We start from the raw sequence: 19,800 nt of genomic DNA on the forward strand, positions 1-19,800 counted from the left end.
AGATCCGGGATCCTCCGTATCTCTGGGGGGAGCTCGTTCCAGATAGTAGGTGCCCCCACAGAGAAGGCTCTCCCCCTGGGGGCCGCCAGTCGGCATTGTTTGGCTGACGGCACCCGGAGGAGCCCCTCTCTATGGGAGCGTACCGGCCGGTGGGAGGCTATTGGTGGTAGTAGGCGGTCCCGCAAGTACCCGGGTCCTAAGCCATGGAGCGCTTTAAAGGTGGTAACCAAAACCTTGAAGCGCACCCGGAAGACCACCGGGAGCCAGTGCAGCTCGCGCAGGAGAGGTGTTACATGGGAACGCCATGTCGCTCCCATTACCACCCGCGCGGCCGCACTCTGCGCCAGTTGGAGCCTCCGGGTGCTCCTCAAGGGGAGCCCCATGTAGAGAGCGTTGCAATAGTCCAGGCGGGAGGTGACAAGGGCATGAGTGACCGTGCGTAAAGAGTCCCGATCCAGAAAGGGACGCAACTGGCGAATCAGGCGAACCTGATGAAAAATCCTCCCGGTCACGGCCGTCAAGTGCTCTTCTAAAGACAGCCGTGAGTCCAGGAGGACGCCCAAGTTGCGAGCCCTCTCCGTGGGGGCCAATGATTCGCCCCCAATAGTCAGTGATGGCGTCAACTGACTATATCGGGACGTCGGAAACCACAGCCACTCAGTCTTGGATGGGTTGAGCCTGAGCCTGTTCCTCCCCATCCAGATCCGTACGGCCTCCAGGCACCGGGACATCACTTCAAGGGCATCGTTGGGGTGATCCGGGGTGGAGATGTACAGCTGGGTGTCGTCAGCGTACTGATGGTACTCCACCCCGAAACCACGGATGATCTCGCCCAGCGGCTTCACATAAATGTTGAACAGGAGAGGCGAGAGGACCGACCCTTGCGGCACCCCACATATGAGGGGCCTCGGGGTCGACCTCTGTCCCCCTGTCAACACAGACTGCGACCGGTCAGAGAGAAAGGAGGAGAACCACCGCAACACAGTGCCTCCCACCCCCAACTCTTCCAACCGGTGCAGCATGATACCATGGTCGATGGTATCAAAAGCCGCTGAGAGATCTAACAGGACCAGGACAGAGGAGCACCCCCTGTCCCGAGCCCTCCAGAGATCATCAACCAATGCGACCAATGCCGTTTCCGTGCTGTACCCGGGCCTGAAGCCCGACTGGAACGGATCCAGATACGTCGTTTCATCCAGGTGCTGGGGGAGCTGTTGCGCGACCACACTCTCAACAACCTTTGCAACAAAGCGAAGATTGGAGACCGGACGATAATTTACCAACATTGCCGGGTCCAGGGAAGGCTTCTTGAGGAGAGGCCTCACCACCGCCTCTTTCAAGGCGGCGGGAAAGTCACCCTCACTCAGCGAAGCGTTTATAATCCCCTGGAGCCAGCCTCGTGTCACTTCCCGGGAAGCCAGTACTAACCAGGAAGGACACGGGTCCAATAAACAAGTGGTCGCGTTCAGTCTACCCAGAATCCTGTCCACGTCCTCAGGGGTCACAGGATCAAACTCATCCCAGATAACATTCTCAAGACCTGCCCCTGTCTCTCCCCCTGAGACTACCCAGTCGGAGTCCAAATCTTCCCGAATCTGAGTGATTTTGTCATACAGATACTGAACAAAATCCTCGGCTCTACCCTCCAAGGGGTCCTCCCGCGCTTCCTGGTGGAGCAGGGAGCGGGTCACCCTAAAGAGGGCGGCCGGGCGATTATCTGATGACGCAATAAGAGCAGCAAAATAACTACATTTCGCTGCTTTTATCGCCACTAAGTAATTCCTAATGTGGGATCTTACTAGTGTCCGGTCAGATTCAAGAAGACTGGCCCTCCAACTACTCTCTAGGCGTCTTTTCCGGCGCTTCAACTCCCTCAGCTCCTCGGTAAACCAAGGAGCCAATTGAGATCGGCGCCGGGTCAGAGGCCGCAAAGGCACGACCCGATCCAGAGCACCAGCAGCCGCCCTATCCCAGGCGGCCACCAGGTCTCCAGTCGAGGCGTGTGCCAGAACCTCAGGAAATGGCCCAAGCTCCGTCTGGAATCTGTCAGGTTCCATCAGGCGCCTGGGGCGGAACCATCTGACCGGCTCCGCCTCCCTGCGGCGGGGTGCAGCGGTTTGAAAGTCGAGACGAAGGAGAGAGTGATCTGACCATGACAAGGGTTCAGTAACTATATCCCCTATATCAAGATCCCTCAACCACTGTCCAGAGACAAAAACCAGATCCAGCGTGTTTCCCCCTGTGTGGGTAGGGCCATGAATTAACTGGGTCAGGTCCATAGCTGTCATGGAAGCCATGAACTCCCGAGCCATCTCTGACGTCTCACCCACGGACGGCAGGTTGAAATCCCCCATAACCATAAGCTTAGGGGTATCAACCGCCACCGCGGCGATGACGTTGAGTAGCTCGGGCAGGGCTGTTGCCACGTGGCAGGGAGCCAGGTACGTGATCAGCAAACCCATCTGAACCCCATGACCCCATTTCACAAAAAGGGATTCACAGCCGGCCGTCTGAGGAACAGTGGCCTCTCTCGGTCTCAGACCTTCTTTAATGATAACCGCTACCCCCCCGCCCCTCCCCTGTGACCTCGGCTGATGGAATGCTTGGAAACCTGGCGGGCACATTTCAACGAGGGGAACCCCCCCCTCCTGGCCCAACCAGGTCTCCGTAATACCTGCCAGGTCCGCACCCCCCTCCTGAACAAGATCACAGATGAGGGGGGCTTTATTTACTACGGACCTGGCATTGCACAGCATCAGCCGAAGGCCTGGGTCCTGAGGGTCTATGCAACCTGAGGAGCGAGTAGAGCCTTGGGGGCCGGAGCACGCCACCGCTCGTAGACAGCGAGTGCGCACTCCCCTAACAAGATATGGCCCCCTGCTCCCGCCATATCTACCCCTCCCACCTACAGTACAGAACTCACAGTCTCCTGGTGATTGGCCCAAAGTCACCCAGCTGGGTCTCATGCCTAAGGCCGGACTAGAACTCACCGTCTCCTGGTGATTGGCCCAAAATCACCCAGTCAGCTTTCATGCCTAAGCAGGACTAGAACTCCCTGTCTCCTGGTGATTGGCCCAAAATCACCCAGCTGGCTTTCATGCCTAAGGCGGGACTAGAACTCACAGTCTCCTGGTGATTGGCTCAAAATCACCCAGCCGGCTTTCATGCCTAAGGCGGGACTAGAACTCACAGTCTCCTGGTGATTGGCCCAAAGTCACCCAGCTGGGTCTCATGCCTAAGGCAGGACTAGAACTCACCCTCTCCTGGTGATTGGCCCAAAATCACCCAGTCAGCTTTCATGCCTAAGCAGGACTAGAACTCCCTGTCTCCTGGTGATTGGCCCAAAATCACCCAGTCGGCTTTCATGGATAAAGCAGGACTCACCATCACCTGGTGATTGGCCCAAATTCTCTCACCTGGCTTTCCCGCCTGAGGCGGAACTAGAACTCCCGTCTCCTGGTTTCTAGGCCAGCACCTTAACCACTAACCAAACCAACCCTCTTTATCTCGGTTGATTGGATCACTCTTAAGAAGACCCCCCCAACCACCGTCTCTCCGCTTAGCCAAAATGAACACCTACCAGTGAGTTGCCAACAGAGATGGTAGATTGACGTGATGTCCCATCACAGATATCGATGAGTGCTTGGAGAGCAACGATGAAGAACTGGCCTGTGATCATCACTGCCACAACTACATCGGGGGCTATTATTGTTCCTGCCGCTTTGGGTACATTCTCCACTCGGACAACAGGACCTGCAAAGGTAGGGACCCTCCTGCCATCTGCCCCAAAGGTGCAACTGGACTTCCTGGGTTTTTCTCTTTGAAGACGTTTCGCTTCTCATCCGAGAAGCTTCCTCAATTCTGACCGGATGGGGGGGGGGGAATGGAAGGATTTCTACTCCTTGCAGACAAAGCTGGTCATTTGCATCCTTTGAGAGGGTCCTTGAGGCCACCTGGAGGTTTACCTGTGTCCTCAGGGTCACCTGAGTGGTGCATATGGGCATGTGGAGCCTTCTTGGAACTGCTGAAAAGACCGTGTTATACAGTGGTGGAATTCAATTTTTTTTACTACCAGTTCTGTGGGTGTGGCTTGGTGGGTGTGGCTTGGTGGGCATGGCAGGGGAAGGATACTGCAAAATCCCCATTCCCTCCCCACTCCTGGGGGAAGGATACTGCAAAATCTCCATTCCCTCCCCACTCCTGAGGGAAGGATGTTGCAAAATCTCCATTCCCTCCCCACTCCAGGGGAAGGATACTGCAAAATCCCCATTCCCTCCCCACTCCTGAGGGAAGGATACTGCAAAATCCCCATTCCCTCCCCACTCCTGGAGGAAGGATACTGCAAAATCCCCATTCCCTCCCCACTCCTGAGGGAAGGATACTGCAAAATTCCCATTCCCTCCCCACTCCTGGGGGAAGGATACTGCAAAATCTCCATTCCCTCCCCACTCCTGAGGGAAGGATGTTGCAAAATCCCCATTCCCTCCCCACTCCTGAGGGAAGGATACTGCAAAATCCCCATTCCCTCCCCACTCCTGGGGGAAGGATACTGCAAAATCTCCATTCCCTCCCCACTCCTGGAGGAAGGATATTGCAAAATCTCCATTCCCTCCCCACTCTGAGTCCAGCCAGAGGTGGTATTTGCCGATTCTCCGAAACTGCTCAAAATTTCTGCTACCGGTTCTCCAGAACCTGTCGGAACCTGCTGGATTTCACCCCTGGTGTTGTAGATTGGAAATAGGTGATGTCGGTGAAGCTCCACCCCCAATTGCAGCATCCCCATGATCAAACTTCAGACGCTTGGCAACTGATTCATACTTATGACGGTCACCGTGTCCCAGGGTCACGTAACCCCCTTTGGCAAACTTCTGACAAGCAAAGTCAACGGGTGGCGCCAGATTCACTTAACAACCATGTTACTAACTTAACAACTGCGGTGATTCACTTAACAACGGTCATAAAATGGGGCAAAACTCACTTAACAACTGTCTCGCTTAGCAACGTAGACTTTGGGCTCCGTTGTGGTCATAAGTCGAGGACTACCTGTAATACCCGGATTACAGACCCATTCGTGCCGCTAACCCAAAACTAACCAGGTTAATGTTGTGATCTTTGTTTGTTTGTGTGTGTGTGTCTGTTGCAGTGGAATGCAGCAACAACCTCTTCACCCAGAGGAGTGGGGTAATCCACAGCCCCGATTTCCCCAACTCCTACCCCAAAAGCTCCGACTGCGGGTACCGCATTGGGTTGGAGGAAGGATTTTTCATTACACTCCAGTTCGATGACAGTTTCGACATCGAAGATCACCCGGAGGTCACCTGTCCCTACGATTACATTAAGGTCAGTGCGTTCGACCCATTGGATCCAGAACTGCAGTAGAACAGAAAGAGTTGCTCTATTGTGAGGTCCTGGGTGCGCCCTGAGTTTGTTTGTCTTGTAAACGTTTCGTGACCCAGCTAGGGAACACCATCAGTGCTAGAAGGTAGTGAGGTTTGCAGAGAGGAGGAGGAGGAGGAGGCTGTGGGGTCCTTGGTGCTCTCTGAATTTGGCTGTTTTCTTACGGACGTTTCATGACCCAACTAGGTAACATTATCAGTGCTAGAATGGTGAGGTTTGCGAGGAGGAGGAGGGAGGGAGGAGAAGGAGGAAGAGGAGGAGCCTTTGGAGTCCTGGGAGCTCTCTGAATTTGACTGTTTTCTTATGGACATTTCATGACCCAACTAGGTAACATTATCAGTGCTAGAATGGTGAGGTTTGCGAGGAGGAGGAGGGAGGAGGAAGAGGAGGAGGGAGGAGGAAGAGGAGGAGGGAGGAGGAAGAGGAGGAGCCTTTGGGGTCCTGGGTGCTCTCTGAATTTGGTTGTTTTCTTACAGACGTTTCATGACCCAACTAGGTAACATCATCAGTGCTGAAAGAGAGAGGAGTTATATTATATAGAAACAGAGAGCAAATCAATCCTCCCTTCCAGCACTGATGATGTTACTGTCAGCACTCCAAACTACATTCGTTCCAGTGCTGACATAAGGAGGAGAAGAGGGGGCAGCTGGCAAGAGGACGCTTGACTTTTCACCTACTTATTTTCCCTGAAGATAATATCCCCTAGGAGATGGGATGGGAGGGGGGACATTCCTGGGAGCTGAAGTAGTAGATATGGGGAGAGTGATTTGGAAGAGGGCCAATGAGACGCAGAGAATTGGGGAACGGAAAGGGAAGGTTTGGGAGTCAGGAAGCCAGTGTTGGCTTCGACATAATCGGGGACAGATTGTCGTGCTTAATAAATGAAAGATTTCATCAAAGATTATCTGTTTGGAAATGCAATTTATTTGAGACGACATCGAAACCTGACAGTTATCTAGTTGGGTCAGAAAAGGTCTGTAAGAAAACCACCAAGCTCAGAGAGCACCGAAGTGTGAGAAACGTGAATACGTCACTTTTTCCAGTGCTGTTATAACTTTGAGCAGTCACTAAGTGAATGATTGCAACCCTAACCTGTAATTTTCCTCACTATGAGGAAATTTCACCTGAATTCCAGGTTGCTTCTCTCCTTGATTAGTTTCCATCCATTGTTTCTTGTCCTGCCTTCAGTTCCTTTGGAGAATAGCTTGACCCCCCTTTTCTTTGGGGCAGCCCCTCAAATACTGGAAGACTGTTATTATGACATCCCTAGTCCTTATTTCCATTAAAGTTGACGCACCCAAATCCTTCAACCGTTCTTCATATGTTTTAGTCTCCGGGCCTTTAATCCTCTTAGTTGCTCTTCTTTGCACTCTGCACGCTCTCTGGGGACCTCACCTGGCCTTTTCCCATAAACCTTGGCTTTATCGCTTGATAGATCAAAACTGGATCGAAAGAACTGGGGCCCTTTTGCGGAGAAAGATCTCCCGGACGGATTGAAACCCGGAGCAACCAAGTTCAAATCCTGTTCCACAGCGATAATTCGGGGGAGAACGGAGGGTGGAAATTAACGTACACGACCACAGGTAATATATAACCCTGGAGTCTAAAAGTTGCGAGGTACCTTTGAGGTCATCTAGACTAATGTTGCTCAATCTCAGGAAGTTTTAAGGTGGGTGGACCAACTCCCAGAATTCGCCAGGAAGCCAAACAATTCCCAATAATGTTTATTTTATTTAGCCTGCCTTTATTATTTTGATAAATAACTCAACGACAATCCTGTGAAGTGGGTTGGGTTGAGAGAGAATGACTAGAATTCACTGTCTCCTGTTGATTGGTCCAAAGTCACCCAGTGAGCTTTCATACCTAAGGTGGGACTAGAACTCACTGTTTCCTGGTGATTGGCCCAAAGTCACCCAATGAGCTTTCATGCTTAAGGCGGGACTAGAACTCACCGTCTCCTGGTGATTGGTTCAAAGTCACCCAGTGAGCTTTCATGTTTAAGGTGGGACTAGAACTCCCCGTCTCCTGGTGATTGGCCCAAAGTCACCCAGCCGGCTTTCATGCCTAAGGCGGGACTAGAACTCCCCGTCTCCTGGTGATTGGCCCAAAGTCACCCAGCCGGCTTTCATGCCTAAGGCGGGACTAGAACTCACCGTCTCCTGGTGATTGGCCCAAAGTCACCCAGCCGGCTTTCATGCCTAAGGTGGGACTAGAACTCACTGTCTCCTGGTGATTGGTCCAAAGTCACCCAGTGAGCTTTCATGCCTAAGGTAGAACTAGAACTCACCGTCTCCTGGTGATTGGCCCAAAGTCACTAAACTGGCTTTCATGCCTAAGGTGGGACTAGAACTCACCGTCTCCTGGTGATGGACCCAAAGTCACCCAGCCGGCTTTCATGCCAAAGGTGGGACTAGAACTCACCGTCTCCTGGTGATTGGCCCAAAGTCACCCAGCCGGCTTTCATGCCAAAGGTGGGACTAGAACTCACCGTCTCCTGGTGATTGGCCCAAAGTCACCCAGCCGGCTTTCATGCCTAAGGCGGGACTAGAACTCACCGTCTCCTGGTGATTGGTCCAAAGTCACCCAGCCGGCTTTCATGCCTAAGGCGGAACTAGAACTCCCCGTCTCCTGGTGATTGGCCCATAGTCACCCAGTGAGCTTTCATGCCTAAGGTAGAACTAGAACTCACCGTCTCCTGGTGATTGGCCCAAAGTCACCCAGCCGGCTTTCATGCCTAAGGTAGAACTAGAACTCACCGTCTCCTGGTGATTGGCCCAAAGTCACTAAACTGGCTTTCATGCCTAAGGTGGGACTAGAACTCACCGTCTCCTGGTGATGGACCCAAAGTCACCCAGCCGGCTTTCATGCCAAAGGTGGGACTAGAACTCACCGTCTCCTGGTGATTGGCCCAAAGTCACCCAGCCGGCTTTCATGCCAAAGGTGGGACTAGAACTCACCGTCTCCTGGTGATTGGCCCAAAGTCACCCAGCCGGCTTTCATGCCTAAGGCGGGACTAGAACTCACCGTCTCCTGGTGATTGGCCCAAAGTCACCCAGCCGGCTTTCATGCCTAAGGCGGGACTAGAACTCACCGTCTCCTGGTGATTGGCCCAAAGTCACCCAGCCGGCTTTCATGCCAAAGGTGGGACTAGAACTCACCGTCTCCTGGTGATTGGCCCAAAGTCACCCAGCCGGCTTTCATGCCTAAGGCGGGACTAGAACTCACCGTCTCCTGGTGATTGGTCCAAAGTCACCCAGCCGGCTTTCATGCCTAAGGCGGAACTAGAACTCCCCGTCTCCTGGTGATTGGCCCATAGTCACCCAGCTAGCTTTCATGGTTAAGGTGGGACTTAAACTTGTGATCTTCTGCTTTCTCGCCAGGTGTCTTAACCACTAGACCAAAGTGATTCTCTTACATTATTTTGATAATATTCCCCTCTATCTTTTTAACGAGCCTTCTGCCCAATGTATACTCAATTCCTTTGTGGAGGATATTGCAAAATTTAGAAAGCTTTACCCTCAGGTTTCTGCTTTGCTTGGAGGATGCAACATTCTGTAAATTCAGAACAAGCTTGAATAAACCCAGGAAACCCACCCATCAAAAGACGCGATGCTATAAAATCTGCATTTTTAAAAAATTAGGATTTTGGAGGTGCAAAGGAACCCCAGAAAATGCGTAACTCTGGGGTTGTTTAATCCAAGACTGTATGTTTTTCTTTTTCCTATCTGCTCGCCCCCTCTTTTCAACACAGGGGATCCGTGCCCACTTCTGGATCCCCCCATCCACGGGAAACTGGAACCCTCACAAGCCACCTACACCTTCAAAGACCAAATTGTGATCAGCTGCAATCCGGGATACAACGTGGTGAAGGTAGGTGGTGGAACCCGGCAGGAGAAATCAAGAGTAACGGCGCTGACCCAGATTCGGGCATGAAAGGCCAACCTGTTGTAGAGCCTTCCTCGTCAGGAGCAGTCTATCTCAGTGCAATTGCTAACGCTGTCCCGCGGTCTGAAAAGAGGCAAACTTTCCTTCCGTGTCTAATCACAGACACTTGGCCAGATAAAGTATTCAAATTCAGTTCAACTCAAGTCACACTCCCACAATGCATCTTAATTTATTGGTTGGCAAGATGGTTTTGATAGTCATGCCTCGGTCTGGTCCCAGTGTCTCCAGGCAGTGAATCAAATTTAAAAATAAAATAACAGTATTAAGACTTAGAAGAATAAGATAGGAATAGGAATAGGAATAGGAACAGAACAGAACAGAACAGAATAAACATTGGAATGAAGAATAGAATAGAATAGAATAGAATAGAATAGAATAGAATAGAATAGAATAGAATAGAATAGAATAGAATAGAAAATATAGGAGGGGAGCGGAGGGAAGAGAGGAGAGGAGAGGAGAGTAAGGGAGAAAAGAAGAGAGGAGAGAAGAGGAGAGGAGAGGAGAGGAGAAGAGAGGAGAAGAGAGGAGAAGAGAAGAGAAAATATGGGAGGGGAGGGGAGCGGAGGGAAGAGAGGAGAGGAGAGAAAAGAGAAGAGAAGAGAAAGCAAAAGAAGGGAAGGGGAATAGAATAGAATAGAATAGAATAGAATAGAATAGAATAGAATAGAATAGAATAGAATAGAATAGAATAGAATAGAATAACAGAGTTGGAAGGGACCTTGGAGATCTTCTAGTCCAACCCCTGTTCAGACAGATACTACTCTGTACAAATGGATATCCAATCTCTTCTTAAAAACTCCCAGTGTTGAAGCACTCGCAACTTCTGGTGGCAAGTCATTCCACAGATTAATTGTTCTCACTGTTGGGAAATTTCTCCTTAATTCCAGGTTGTTTCTCTCCTCAGTTAGTTTCCATCTGTTGTTTTTTCTTCTCCTGCCTTCTGGTGCTTTGGAGAATAGCTTGATCCTCCCTAAATCTAAATAAACTTTAAATCTACAGGTAGTCCTCGACTTTACGACCTTTCACTTAGCGACCGTTCGAAGTTACGACCTCCCTGAGAAGGGGGACTTATAACTTGCATCTGAAGTTTGGACAGTCCTGCTGCATAATATGAGTAGAATAGAATTAAACTCGTCCATCGTTGCAAATTGTCTAAACCGCAGGCCTGAAATTGATTTATTCTCAAATTTGAAAAAATGTGATGATTAAAAGTATATTCTGGGTCCAAATGAGTTATTGTATTAAGCTACGGTGAGAATCAGCGCCGTATAAAATTTAGCGTCACTTTTAAAATCAGAATCAATGAAGGGTTAAGCTGTGTTTGCCATCCATGTGACAAAATGGACTTTGCCAAGATTTTCACCAAATGCTCCTCGGAGGCTGAATGTGTGTTTTTATTTATAACGTCTTTGAAAATGAATAAAGTCAATCATTAAAATGCCAAGTAACATAAAAGGGGAAAGGGACATGAAGCAACAAAACAAATTAAAAAGTGATTTAAAAAAAGAATATATAAAAAATGTATAACAAAAGTTACCTCTGACTTTTTTTTTCACTACAGAGATAATAACAGTGGATTAGATACCAAGATACCTTCCAATTCTATTGTTCTATGTTCTTTCTAAGTTTTCACAAACAATCCTAATCTTTAAAGTATCTTAAAATGCTGCTATTCAACAGCCTAAAGAAAGCAACATTCTTCATGCATTCTTCTCTTCATTTTAATCCAGCACGTAAATAAATTGTCAGATGCAGATCACCTTATATTTGAGAATAGATTTTGAAACTAATGGAGCTTGGGGAGAATGCCACTCTATAAAGCCTTTTAGTAAGGTCACGTTTGGAATATTGAATCCAGTTTTGGTCACCACACTATAAAAAAGATGTTGAGACTCTATACTATGGGGTCTCCTGCTAGAGCAGGGGGTTGGACTAGATGACCTGCAAGGTCCCTTCCAATCTAGTCTAGTCTAGTCTAGTCTATTCTTGATTTATTTTTATTCTATTCTATTCTAGTTTTATTCCTATCCTATTCTATTCTATTCTATTCTATTCTATTATTGTTTTAATTCTATTCTATTCTATTCTAGTTTTATTCCTATTCTATTCTATTCTATTATTATTTTATTCCTACTCCATTCTATTCTATTCTATCCTATTCTATTCTTGTTTTATTTCTATTCTATTCTATTCTAATTCTATTCTATTCTATCCTATTCTATTCTTGTTTTATTTCTATTCTATTCTATTCTATCCTATTCTATTCTTGTTTTAATTCTATTCTATTCTATTCTATTCTATTCTATTCTATTCTGTCCTATTCTATTCTTGTTTTATTTCTATTCTATTCTATTCTATTCTATTCTATTCTATTCTATTATTGTTTTAATTCTATTCTATTCTATTCTAGTTTTATTCCTATTCTATTCTATTCTATTATTATTTTATTCCTACTCCATTCTATTCTATTCTATCCTATTCTATTCTTGTTTTATTTCTATTCTATTCTATTCTATCCTATTCTATTCTTGTTTTAATTCTATTCTATTCTATTCTATTCTATTCTGTCCTATTCTATTCTTGTTTTATTTCTATTCTATTCTATTCTAATTCTATTCTATTCTATTCTATCCTATTCTATTCTTGTTTTATTTCTATTCTATTCTATTCTATCTTATTCTATTCTTGTTTTATTTCTATTCTATTCTATTCTATCTTATTCTATTCTTGTTTTATTTCTATTCTATTCTATTCTAATTCTATTCTATTCTATCCTATTTTATTCTTGTTTTATTTCTATTCTATTCTAATTCTATTCTATTCCTATTCCTATTCCTATTCTATTCTATTCCTATTCCTATTCCTATTCCTATTCCTATTCCTATTCCTATTTCTATTTCATTCTCTTGAGGAAATTTCTAGCCGCTTGCAGACGGCTGTTCGGTTTCTTACAGGACAAGGAGAAAAAACAACTTTCAACTTTGGGATTTGAGGATTAAATTGGATTTGATCAGAGAAATCTTGCTGAGGCTGGTTGTTTTCAGGCAACCTTGTTAAAACGGTTCAAACACCGAGTGGCTCCATTGATTTGGGGGTTAATCAATCCGTGGTTAATTAAACTTGGTTAGTTTTTAGTCTCTGTGTGTTTTGGAAAGTCTGGTTTTTGGTCAGTTCATTAGTTAGCTGAAGGTTCAGTTTCTTTAATTCAGTGCAACACAGAAGCCAAGAAAACATCGTTAACATTCATTAACCAAGTTAACATTCATTAACCAAGTTAACATTCATTAACCTAGGTCAGCAGTTTGCACAGACAGAATCAGCTGTTTCTGAACTACAAGAAATTATGCGCATAAAAGGCCAGCAAAGTATAGATGACCTTACAAGGTCCCTTCCATCTCTGTTAATGTGTTAAACCTATTTTCCAAAGCACCTGAAGGAAGAATGGATGGAAACTGACCAAGGAGAGATTCAACCTAGAAATAAGGAGAAATTTTCTGACAGAAAAATCAACCCATGGAACAGACGTTGCCTTCGGAAGTTGTGGGAGCTTCATCCCTGGAGGCTTTCAAGAAGAAACTGGGCTGCCCTCTGTCAGAAATGGTGTGGGGTCTCCTGCTTGGGCGAGGGGTTGGACTAGATGACCTCCGAGGTCCCTTCCAACTCTGTTAATCTGTTCCTTAAATTTTGTCATTTAGCAACATGAATTCTGGGCTCCATTGTGGTCATAAATCGAGGACTGCCTCAAGACCTCAAGACCTTTTTATTCCATCAGGCTGGCCTGGCCTAATTTTTCCCTTTTTTCCCTTTTTAAAACGCAAATTTTAATTCGTTTTTAATTTATTGGGGTGTTTTTAAATCTGTCTTCGGCCAAATTGTTTAATTCGGTTTTATTCTGTTTTTAAAATTTTGTATCGATGTGTTTTTATTTTGTGGCTGTTCACCGCCCTGAGTCCTTCGGGAGTAGGGCGGTATATAAATCAAACAAACAAACAAATAAACAAAATTAAACGAAATAAACGGTCTGCCGGGTGTGGAAAAATAAGTCTTTTCTGCCTCTTTTTTTTAGGACGATGTGGAGAGCGAGACCTTCCAGATGGAATGCATGAAGGACGGGATATGGAGCAGCCGGGTGCCGGTTTGTAAAAGTAAGATGCCAGTTTCGGGGTCTTTAGCAACGGGAGGGGGGGAATCTGATGGGGTCAAAGGGCCCTCTGACATGAACTCAAAGATTCCTTTATTTGGAGCCCTGGCAGCCCCGGCAAAAAGTCTCACCGCAGGCTAACAAGTCCATCAGTCCGGAAGATGATGTTCTGTCCCCGTCACACACACGCACCCCCCCACGGACGGCCCGGAGTTAATAAGCCACACGACAAAACTCTTTGAAGATAAAGCTGGCAGCAACCCAGTGGCTAGCTGCCAATTCAGACTTTACTCACACAAAACAAAGATTAGACTGCAAGCATTCCGATAAAACAGGCAGAGTTTCAACAATACAAGGATTAGTCCAAATGCAGTCCGACAAGGCAGGCAGAAGTCCAGTAACGCAGAGATCATGGATTATTTCTAGTTTTTGCTCGTCACAAACTGAACCGGCCACCACACCCACATTTATACCCTGTGGGGTGTGGTCCAGTGACTCAGCTGATCTCTGGCACGCCTTCCCCTCTGCTGTGCACGCTTCTCCCTGCGCCACTGCCGAGGATCCAGCCAGTACTTATCTCCTTCGTCACTGTCCACCTGTGGCTGCGGGGACGTGCTTGGCTCTGGGCCTATCTCTTGGCCTTCGGTGTCCTCCGTAGGCATTGCCAGAGAGGAGGGTCCTGGAGAGGGAGGCCTTGCCAACTCCTCCCCCTCACTCTCAGAGTCTGCATCTGTCGATAGCCCAGGCTCAGGCAACGGAGCCACAACAGATGAATAGTTGTCTGCCACATCTATTCATCTCTGCCCCCCCTGCCTTTTATCCCCAGAGCTGGGGTCGGGCTTCGCTAGCAGAGGTGGCTCTTCCATCCTGAGGACTGGCCCATAGATTTCCACTGCTCTCCTCTCCTCTGCCTTCTGTGCATCAGGCACAGGACCCAGCTGTTCCTCCTCCTCCTCCTCATCGGCCACCTCCAGACCTAGGGGCTGTCGACTCTCCATCTGAGGGATGACGGACGGCCCAGGCTCCGCCTCTGTCTCTCTCTCTCTGACAGCTCCATTCCCTCTTCCCCCTCGGAGCTCCCAGGTTGCCCTGATGCTGATCCTGACCCGTGAAAGCTGGACCCTGGTGGATGAATGCCCACCCTCCATTTTGGGCATCGCTGGGGTTAGGGACAGGCAGCGGGGTCCCAAATTGGCTCTTTCACTCTAAGAGGCCCAAAAAAACCAACAACAACAGGAAGTCCTCGGCGTACAACCGCAACCGAGCCCATTTTGTTGCTCAGCGAGATGGTCGTTAAGTGAGCTTTGCCCCGTTTTACGACCTTTCTGGGCGCCGGCGTGACTGCTGCTCGGCCGTCGTAGCTTGCCGACGAAGTTGCAGGGCTCAGTTACGGTCGTAAGGCCAGGGCTACCTGTCCATCCAGGCCTCCGGGGGGGGGGGGAAGGCGGTGGCACCTCCGAAGACCCAGAAGGTAGGCAGCGGCGCCCTTTCCCCCTTAACGCCAAGGGAGCGGGCGATGGAGGAATCCGTCTTTTTCTGTCATTCTGCGCTAGAACAAACTGCAGGAGCCTTTCAGTGCCTGCCTTCCTTTCGCAATCAGTTTAACCCCGAGGGTCTTTCTTGCTGGGGCTGCTTCTGACGGTTTGCATGGTGCATGTTCTCACTCGCTCTCCTTCCTCTCTTTTTTCCTCCATGCCTTCTTCCTATCCTTCCTTTCTCCCTTCCCCCCACCTTCCCTCCCTTCCCTCTTCTCCTTTCCTTCCTTCCTTTCTTCCCTCCCTTCTCCTCCCTCCCTCATTTTTTCTTCCCCCTTCCTTCTTTCCTACCCTTCCTTCCTTCCATTGCCTTCTGCTGCTTCCTTCTTCCTTCCTTCCTTCCTCCCTCCCTCTCTCTCTCCTTCCCTCCCTTCCTTCCTCCCTCCCTTCCATTTCCTTCTCCTCCCTCATTTTCTGTTCCTCATTCTTCCCTCCTTCCTTCCTTCCATTTCCTTCTCCTCTCCCCTTCCTCCCTCCCTCCTCCCTCTCTCTCCTTCCTTCCTTCCTCCCTTCCTTCTTCCCTTCCCCTCCTCCTTTCCTTCCTTCCTTCCATTTCCTTCTGCTGCCTCCTTCTTCCTTCCCTCCCTCCTTTCTCCGTCTCTCTCTCCTTCCTTCCTTCCTCCCTCCTTCCCTCCTTTCCTTCCTCCCTCCCTTCCATTCTCCTCCCTCATTTCCTGTTCTTCCCTCATTCCTCCCTCCTTCCTTCCATTTCCTTCTCCTCTCTCCTTCCTTCCTTCCTCCCTCCCTTCCCCTCCTCCTTTCCTTCCTTCCTTCCATTTCCTTCTGCTGCTTCCTTCTTCCTTCCCTCCCTCCCTCCTTCCTCCCTCTCTCTCTCTCCTTCCCTTCCTTCCTCCCTTCCTCCCTTCCATTCCCTTCTCCTCCCTCATTTTCTGTTCCTCATTCTTCCCTCCTTCCTTCCTTCCATTTCCTTCTCTTTCCTTCCTCCATCCCTCCCTCCCTCCTTCCTCCCTCTCTTTCCTCCCTCCCTCCCTTCTTCCCTTCCCCTCCTCCTTTCCTTCCTTCCTTCCATTTCCTTGTGCTGCTTCCTTCTTCCTTCCCTCCCTCCCTCCTTCCTCCCTCTCTCTCTCTCCTTCCCTTCCTTCCTCCCTTCCTCCCTTCCATTCCCTTCTCCTCCCTCATTTTCTGTTCCTCATTCTTCCCTCCTTCCTTCCTTCCATTTCCTTCTCTTTCCTTCCTCCATCCCTCCCTCCCTCCTTCCTCCCTCTCTTTCCTCCCTCCCTCCCTTCTTCCCTTCCCCTCCTCCTTTCCTTCCTTCCTTCCATTTCCTTGTGCTGCTTCCTTCTTCCTTCCCTCCCTCCTTCCTCCCTCTCTCTCCTTCCTTCCTCCCTCCCTCCCATTCCCTTCTCCTCCCTCATTTCCTGTTCTTCCCTCCTTCCTCCCTCCTTCCTTCCTTCCATTTCCTTCTCCTCTCTCCTTCCTTCCTTCCTCCCTCCCTTCCCCTCCTCCTTTCCTTCCTTCCTTCCATTTCCTTCTGCTGCTTCCTTCTTCCTTCCCTCCCTCCTTCCTCCCCCTCTCTCTCCTTCCTTCCTTCCTCCCTCCCTCCTTCCCTCCCTTCCTTCCTTCCTCCCTTCCATTCCCTTCTCCTCCCTCATTTCCTGTTCCTCCCTCATTCCTCCCTCCTTCCTTCCTTCCATTTCCTTCTCCTCTCTCCTTCCTTCCTTCCTCCCTCCCTTCCCCTCCTCCTTTCTTTCCTTCCTTCCATTTCCTTCTCCTCTCTCCTTCCTTCCTTCCTCCCTCCCTTCCCCTCCTCCTTTCCTTCCTTCCTTCCATTTCCTTCTGCTGCTTCCTTCTTCCTTCCCTCCCTCCCTCCTTCCTCCCTCTCTCTCTCCTTCCTTCCTTCCTCCCTCCCTCCTTCCCTCCCTTCCTTCCTCCTTCCCTTCCATTCCCTTCTCCTCCCTCATTTCCTGTTCCTTCCTCATTCTTCCTTCCTTCCATTTCCTTCTCCTCTCTCCTTCCTCCCTCCCTCCCTCCTCCCTCCCTCTCTTTCCTTTCTCCCTCCCTCCCTTCTTCCCTTCCCCTCCTCCTTTCCTTCCTTCCTTCCATTTCCTTCTGCTGCTTCCTTCCTTCCTTCCTTCCCTCCTTCCTTCCTTCCTCCCTCCTTCCCTCCCTTTCATTCCCTTCTCCTCCCTCATCTCCTGTTCCTCCCTCATTCTACCCTCCTTCCTTCCTTCCATTTCCTTCTCCTCTCTTCTTCCTCCATCCCTCCCTTTTTTGTTCCTTCCTTCCTTCCTTCCTCCCTCCCTCCCTTTCATTCCCTTCTCCTCCCTCATCTCCTGTTCCTCATTCTTCCCTCCTTCCTTCCTTCCATTTCCTTCTCCTCTCTCCTTCCTCCCTCCCTCCCTCTTTCCTTCCTTCCTTCCTTCCCTCCTCCCTTCTTTCCTCCCTCCCTCCCTCCCTTCCATACCCTTCTGCTTCCTCCCTCTCCCCCCCTCCTCCTCTCTCTCTCTTTCTTCCTCCCTTCCTTCCATCCCTCCATCTTTCCCCTTTTGCCTTTGCCACAGTGGCCGAACCCGAACCGACCGAGAACCAACTCTCGATAATCAAGGACTCAGATTCCGCGGCAGCCTAACCCAGGAGCCCAGCCCAGGAGCCTATGAAGGAGGAGGTGGTCCGAGCCCCTCGGCCTCCCTGTGGGGGTGAAATATTACATTTACATCCGGGGATTATATTACCCCTTCTTCTCACCGTTTCTCGTAGCAGCCCTGCGGCTTCTTCCAGCTGCGGTATTCAGGAGGGGCTATTTTAAACCCTTCCTTCCCCACCGGCCAAGCTCATAAAAATCAGAATTTTCTAAGAGGAAAAAAAAAATCAGCCAATGGCCTCCTGGACATAGCATGCAACCAAATCTTCCTTGCAAGGAATCCATCCATCCCTCGGATCGTGGCCAGGGGTGAATTTTCTCTCTTTTTTTCAGTTGCCTCCTTTGCTACACACACTCCTTCTTTATAACCAAGGAATGAAAATGCTCTTTGCAAGAACGGGACTAACGTTGTTTTTTCCTGGTGATGGGAATGGCTGAAACTTTCCCCCCCCCACCCCGACTGTATTCCTCCTTCTCCGGTTCTTCTCGCCACGCTGATGGGAGGCATCCCAGGGGCTCTTTTCCTGTATCTGCATGCTCTCCGTGACTCCGAGATGTCAGGAAATCGAGAAACTCGGGAGAACAACAGCCCTGCGGAGTGGGACACTGGGGTTCGGAGCCACCGAACAAGATTTCTGACTTCCTTTTTTATTATTATTATTATTTCTTACGTGGCTTCCAAAATCTGCAAATCCTAGCAATCCATTCAGGAGCCTCGGGGAGGGATTTAAAAAAAAGGTGGAAATGATGGTTGCAACCATCTAATAGAAGTCGTGCCTTTTTTTTTTTTTTTTCGCCACCTGTGTCACTGGATACGGAGATGGGGAGCATATTAAGGAAACAAATACATTTTTAAAAAAAATTTGTAACATGCATACGCAGAGAGAGAGATGCCCAGGTGCAGCTGTACCCATGGGAAAATTAAAATCGCCAAGACGGTGAGAGATGGGGCCACGAGACCCCTCCCCACCCTTCTGGACCTCTGTTCCAATTTCCTTGGAGCATAGCTCGAAGGATGGTTTCGGTCCGTAAGTGGACCGCTCAGTCTTTCCCAAGGTCTCCATCAGGGTCCCCCAAGAGAGACGGAGAAAAAGGTGATGCCTGCATCGAGGCAGGAGTGAAATGAAGAATATGGGATCATCTGCGTCAGTACTTCTTGAAGATGTGTGGACTTCAACTCCCAGGAAAGAAAAATAAAGTAAAAAAATATATACCAAAATAATAATAGGGTAGGGTAGGATAAGATGAGAAAGGGAGGGAGGGAAGAAAGGAAGGACAGGGGAAAGAAGGAAGGAAAGGGAGGGAGGAGAAGGGAGGGAGGAAGGGAGGGTAGGAGAAAGGGTCAAGAAGGAAGGAAGGAGAGGAGGAGGAGGAAGGAAAGGGGAGGAGAAGGAGGGGGAAGAAGGAAGGAAGGAGGAAAGGATGGGAGGAAAGAGGGAGGGAGGGAAGGAAGGGGAGAAGGAGGTGGAAGAAGGAAGGGAGGAGGTGGAGGTTCAAGAAAGAAGGAAGGAAAGAAGGAGAGGAGGAGGAGGGATGGAGGAAGAAAGGGTAAAAGGAGAGGGAAGAAGGAAAGATGGAGGGAAGGATGGAAGGAAAGAGGGAGGGAGAGAAGGAAGGAAGGGGAGAAGAAGGGGGGGAAAGGAAGGAAGGAGGAGGAGGGCCAAGAAAGAAGGAAGGAAAGAAGGAGAGGAGGGATGGAGGAAGAAAGGGTAAAAGGAGGGGGAAGAAGGAGAGACAGAGGGAAGGATGGAAGGAAAGAGGGAGGGAGGGAGGGAAGGAAGGAAGGAAGGGGAGAAGGAAGGGAGGAGGAGGAGGAGGGCCAAGAAAGAAGGAAGGAAAGGCGGAGAGGAGGGATGGAGGAAGAAAGGGTAAAAGGAGGGGGAAGAAGGAAAGATGGAGGGAAGGAGAGAAGGAAAGAGGGAGGGAGAGAAGGAAGGAGGAGGAAGAAGGAAGCGAGGAGGAGGAGGAGGGCCAAGAAAGAAGGAAGGAAAGAAGGAGAGGAGGGATGGAGGAAGAAAGGGTAAAAGGAGCGGGAAGAAGGAAAGACGGAGGGAAGGATGGAAGGAAAGAGGGAGGGAAGGAAGGAGGAGGAAGAAGGAAGCGAGGAGGAGGAGGAGGGCCAAGAAAGAAGGAAGGAAAGAAGGAGAGGAGAAGGAGGGGGAAGAAGGAGGGAGGGAAGG

General features: G+C 49.2%; 1 protein-coding gene across 2 annotated transcripts in view; it reads left to right on the top strand.

Moving 5' to 3' along the window:
• Positions 1–19,800, top strand: part of MASP1 (MBL associated serine protease 1) — a 98,329-nt gene that overhangs the window by 40,907 nt on the left and 37,622 nt on the right. For both annotated transcript variants that reach the window (XM_087872390.1, XM_087872391.1), the window contains exons 4-8: positions 3,630–3,761; positions 5,144–5,340; positions 6,833–6,980; positions 9,149–9,267; positions 13,409–13,487. In XM_087872390.1, coding sequence (XP_087728516.1) covers positions 3,630–3,761; positions 5,144–5,340; positions 6,833–6,980; positions 9,149–9,267; positions 13,409–13,487 — 675 coding nt within the window. The remainder of the gene's footprint in view (positions 1–3,629; positions 3,762–5,143; positions 5,341–6,832; positions 6,981–9,148; positions 9,268–13,408; positions 13,488–19,800) is intronic.

The sequence above is a fragment of the Pantherophis guttatus genome, chromosome 6 (assembly GCF_059756535.1).
Source record: "Pantherophis guttatus breed Tessera chromosome 6, ASM5975653v1, whole genome shotgun sequence".
Lineage (NCBI taxonomy): Eukaryota > Metazoa > Chordata > Lepidosauria > Squamata > Colubridae > Pantherophis > Pantherophis guttatus.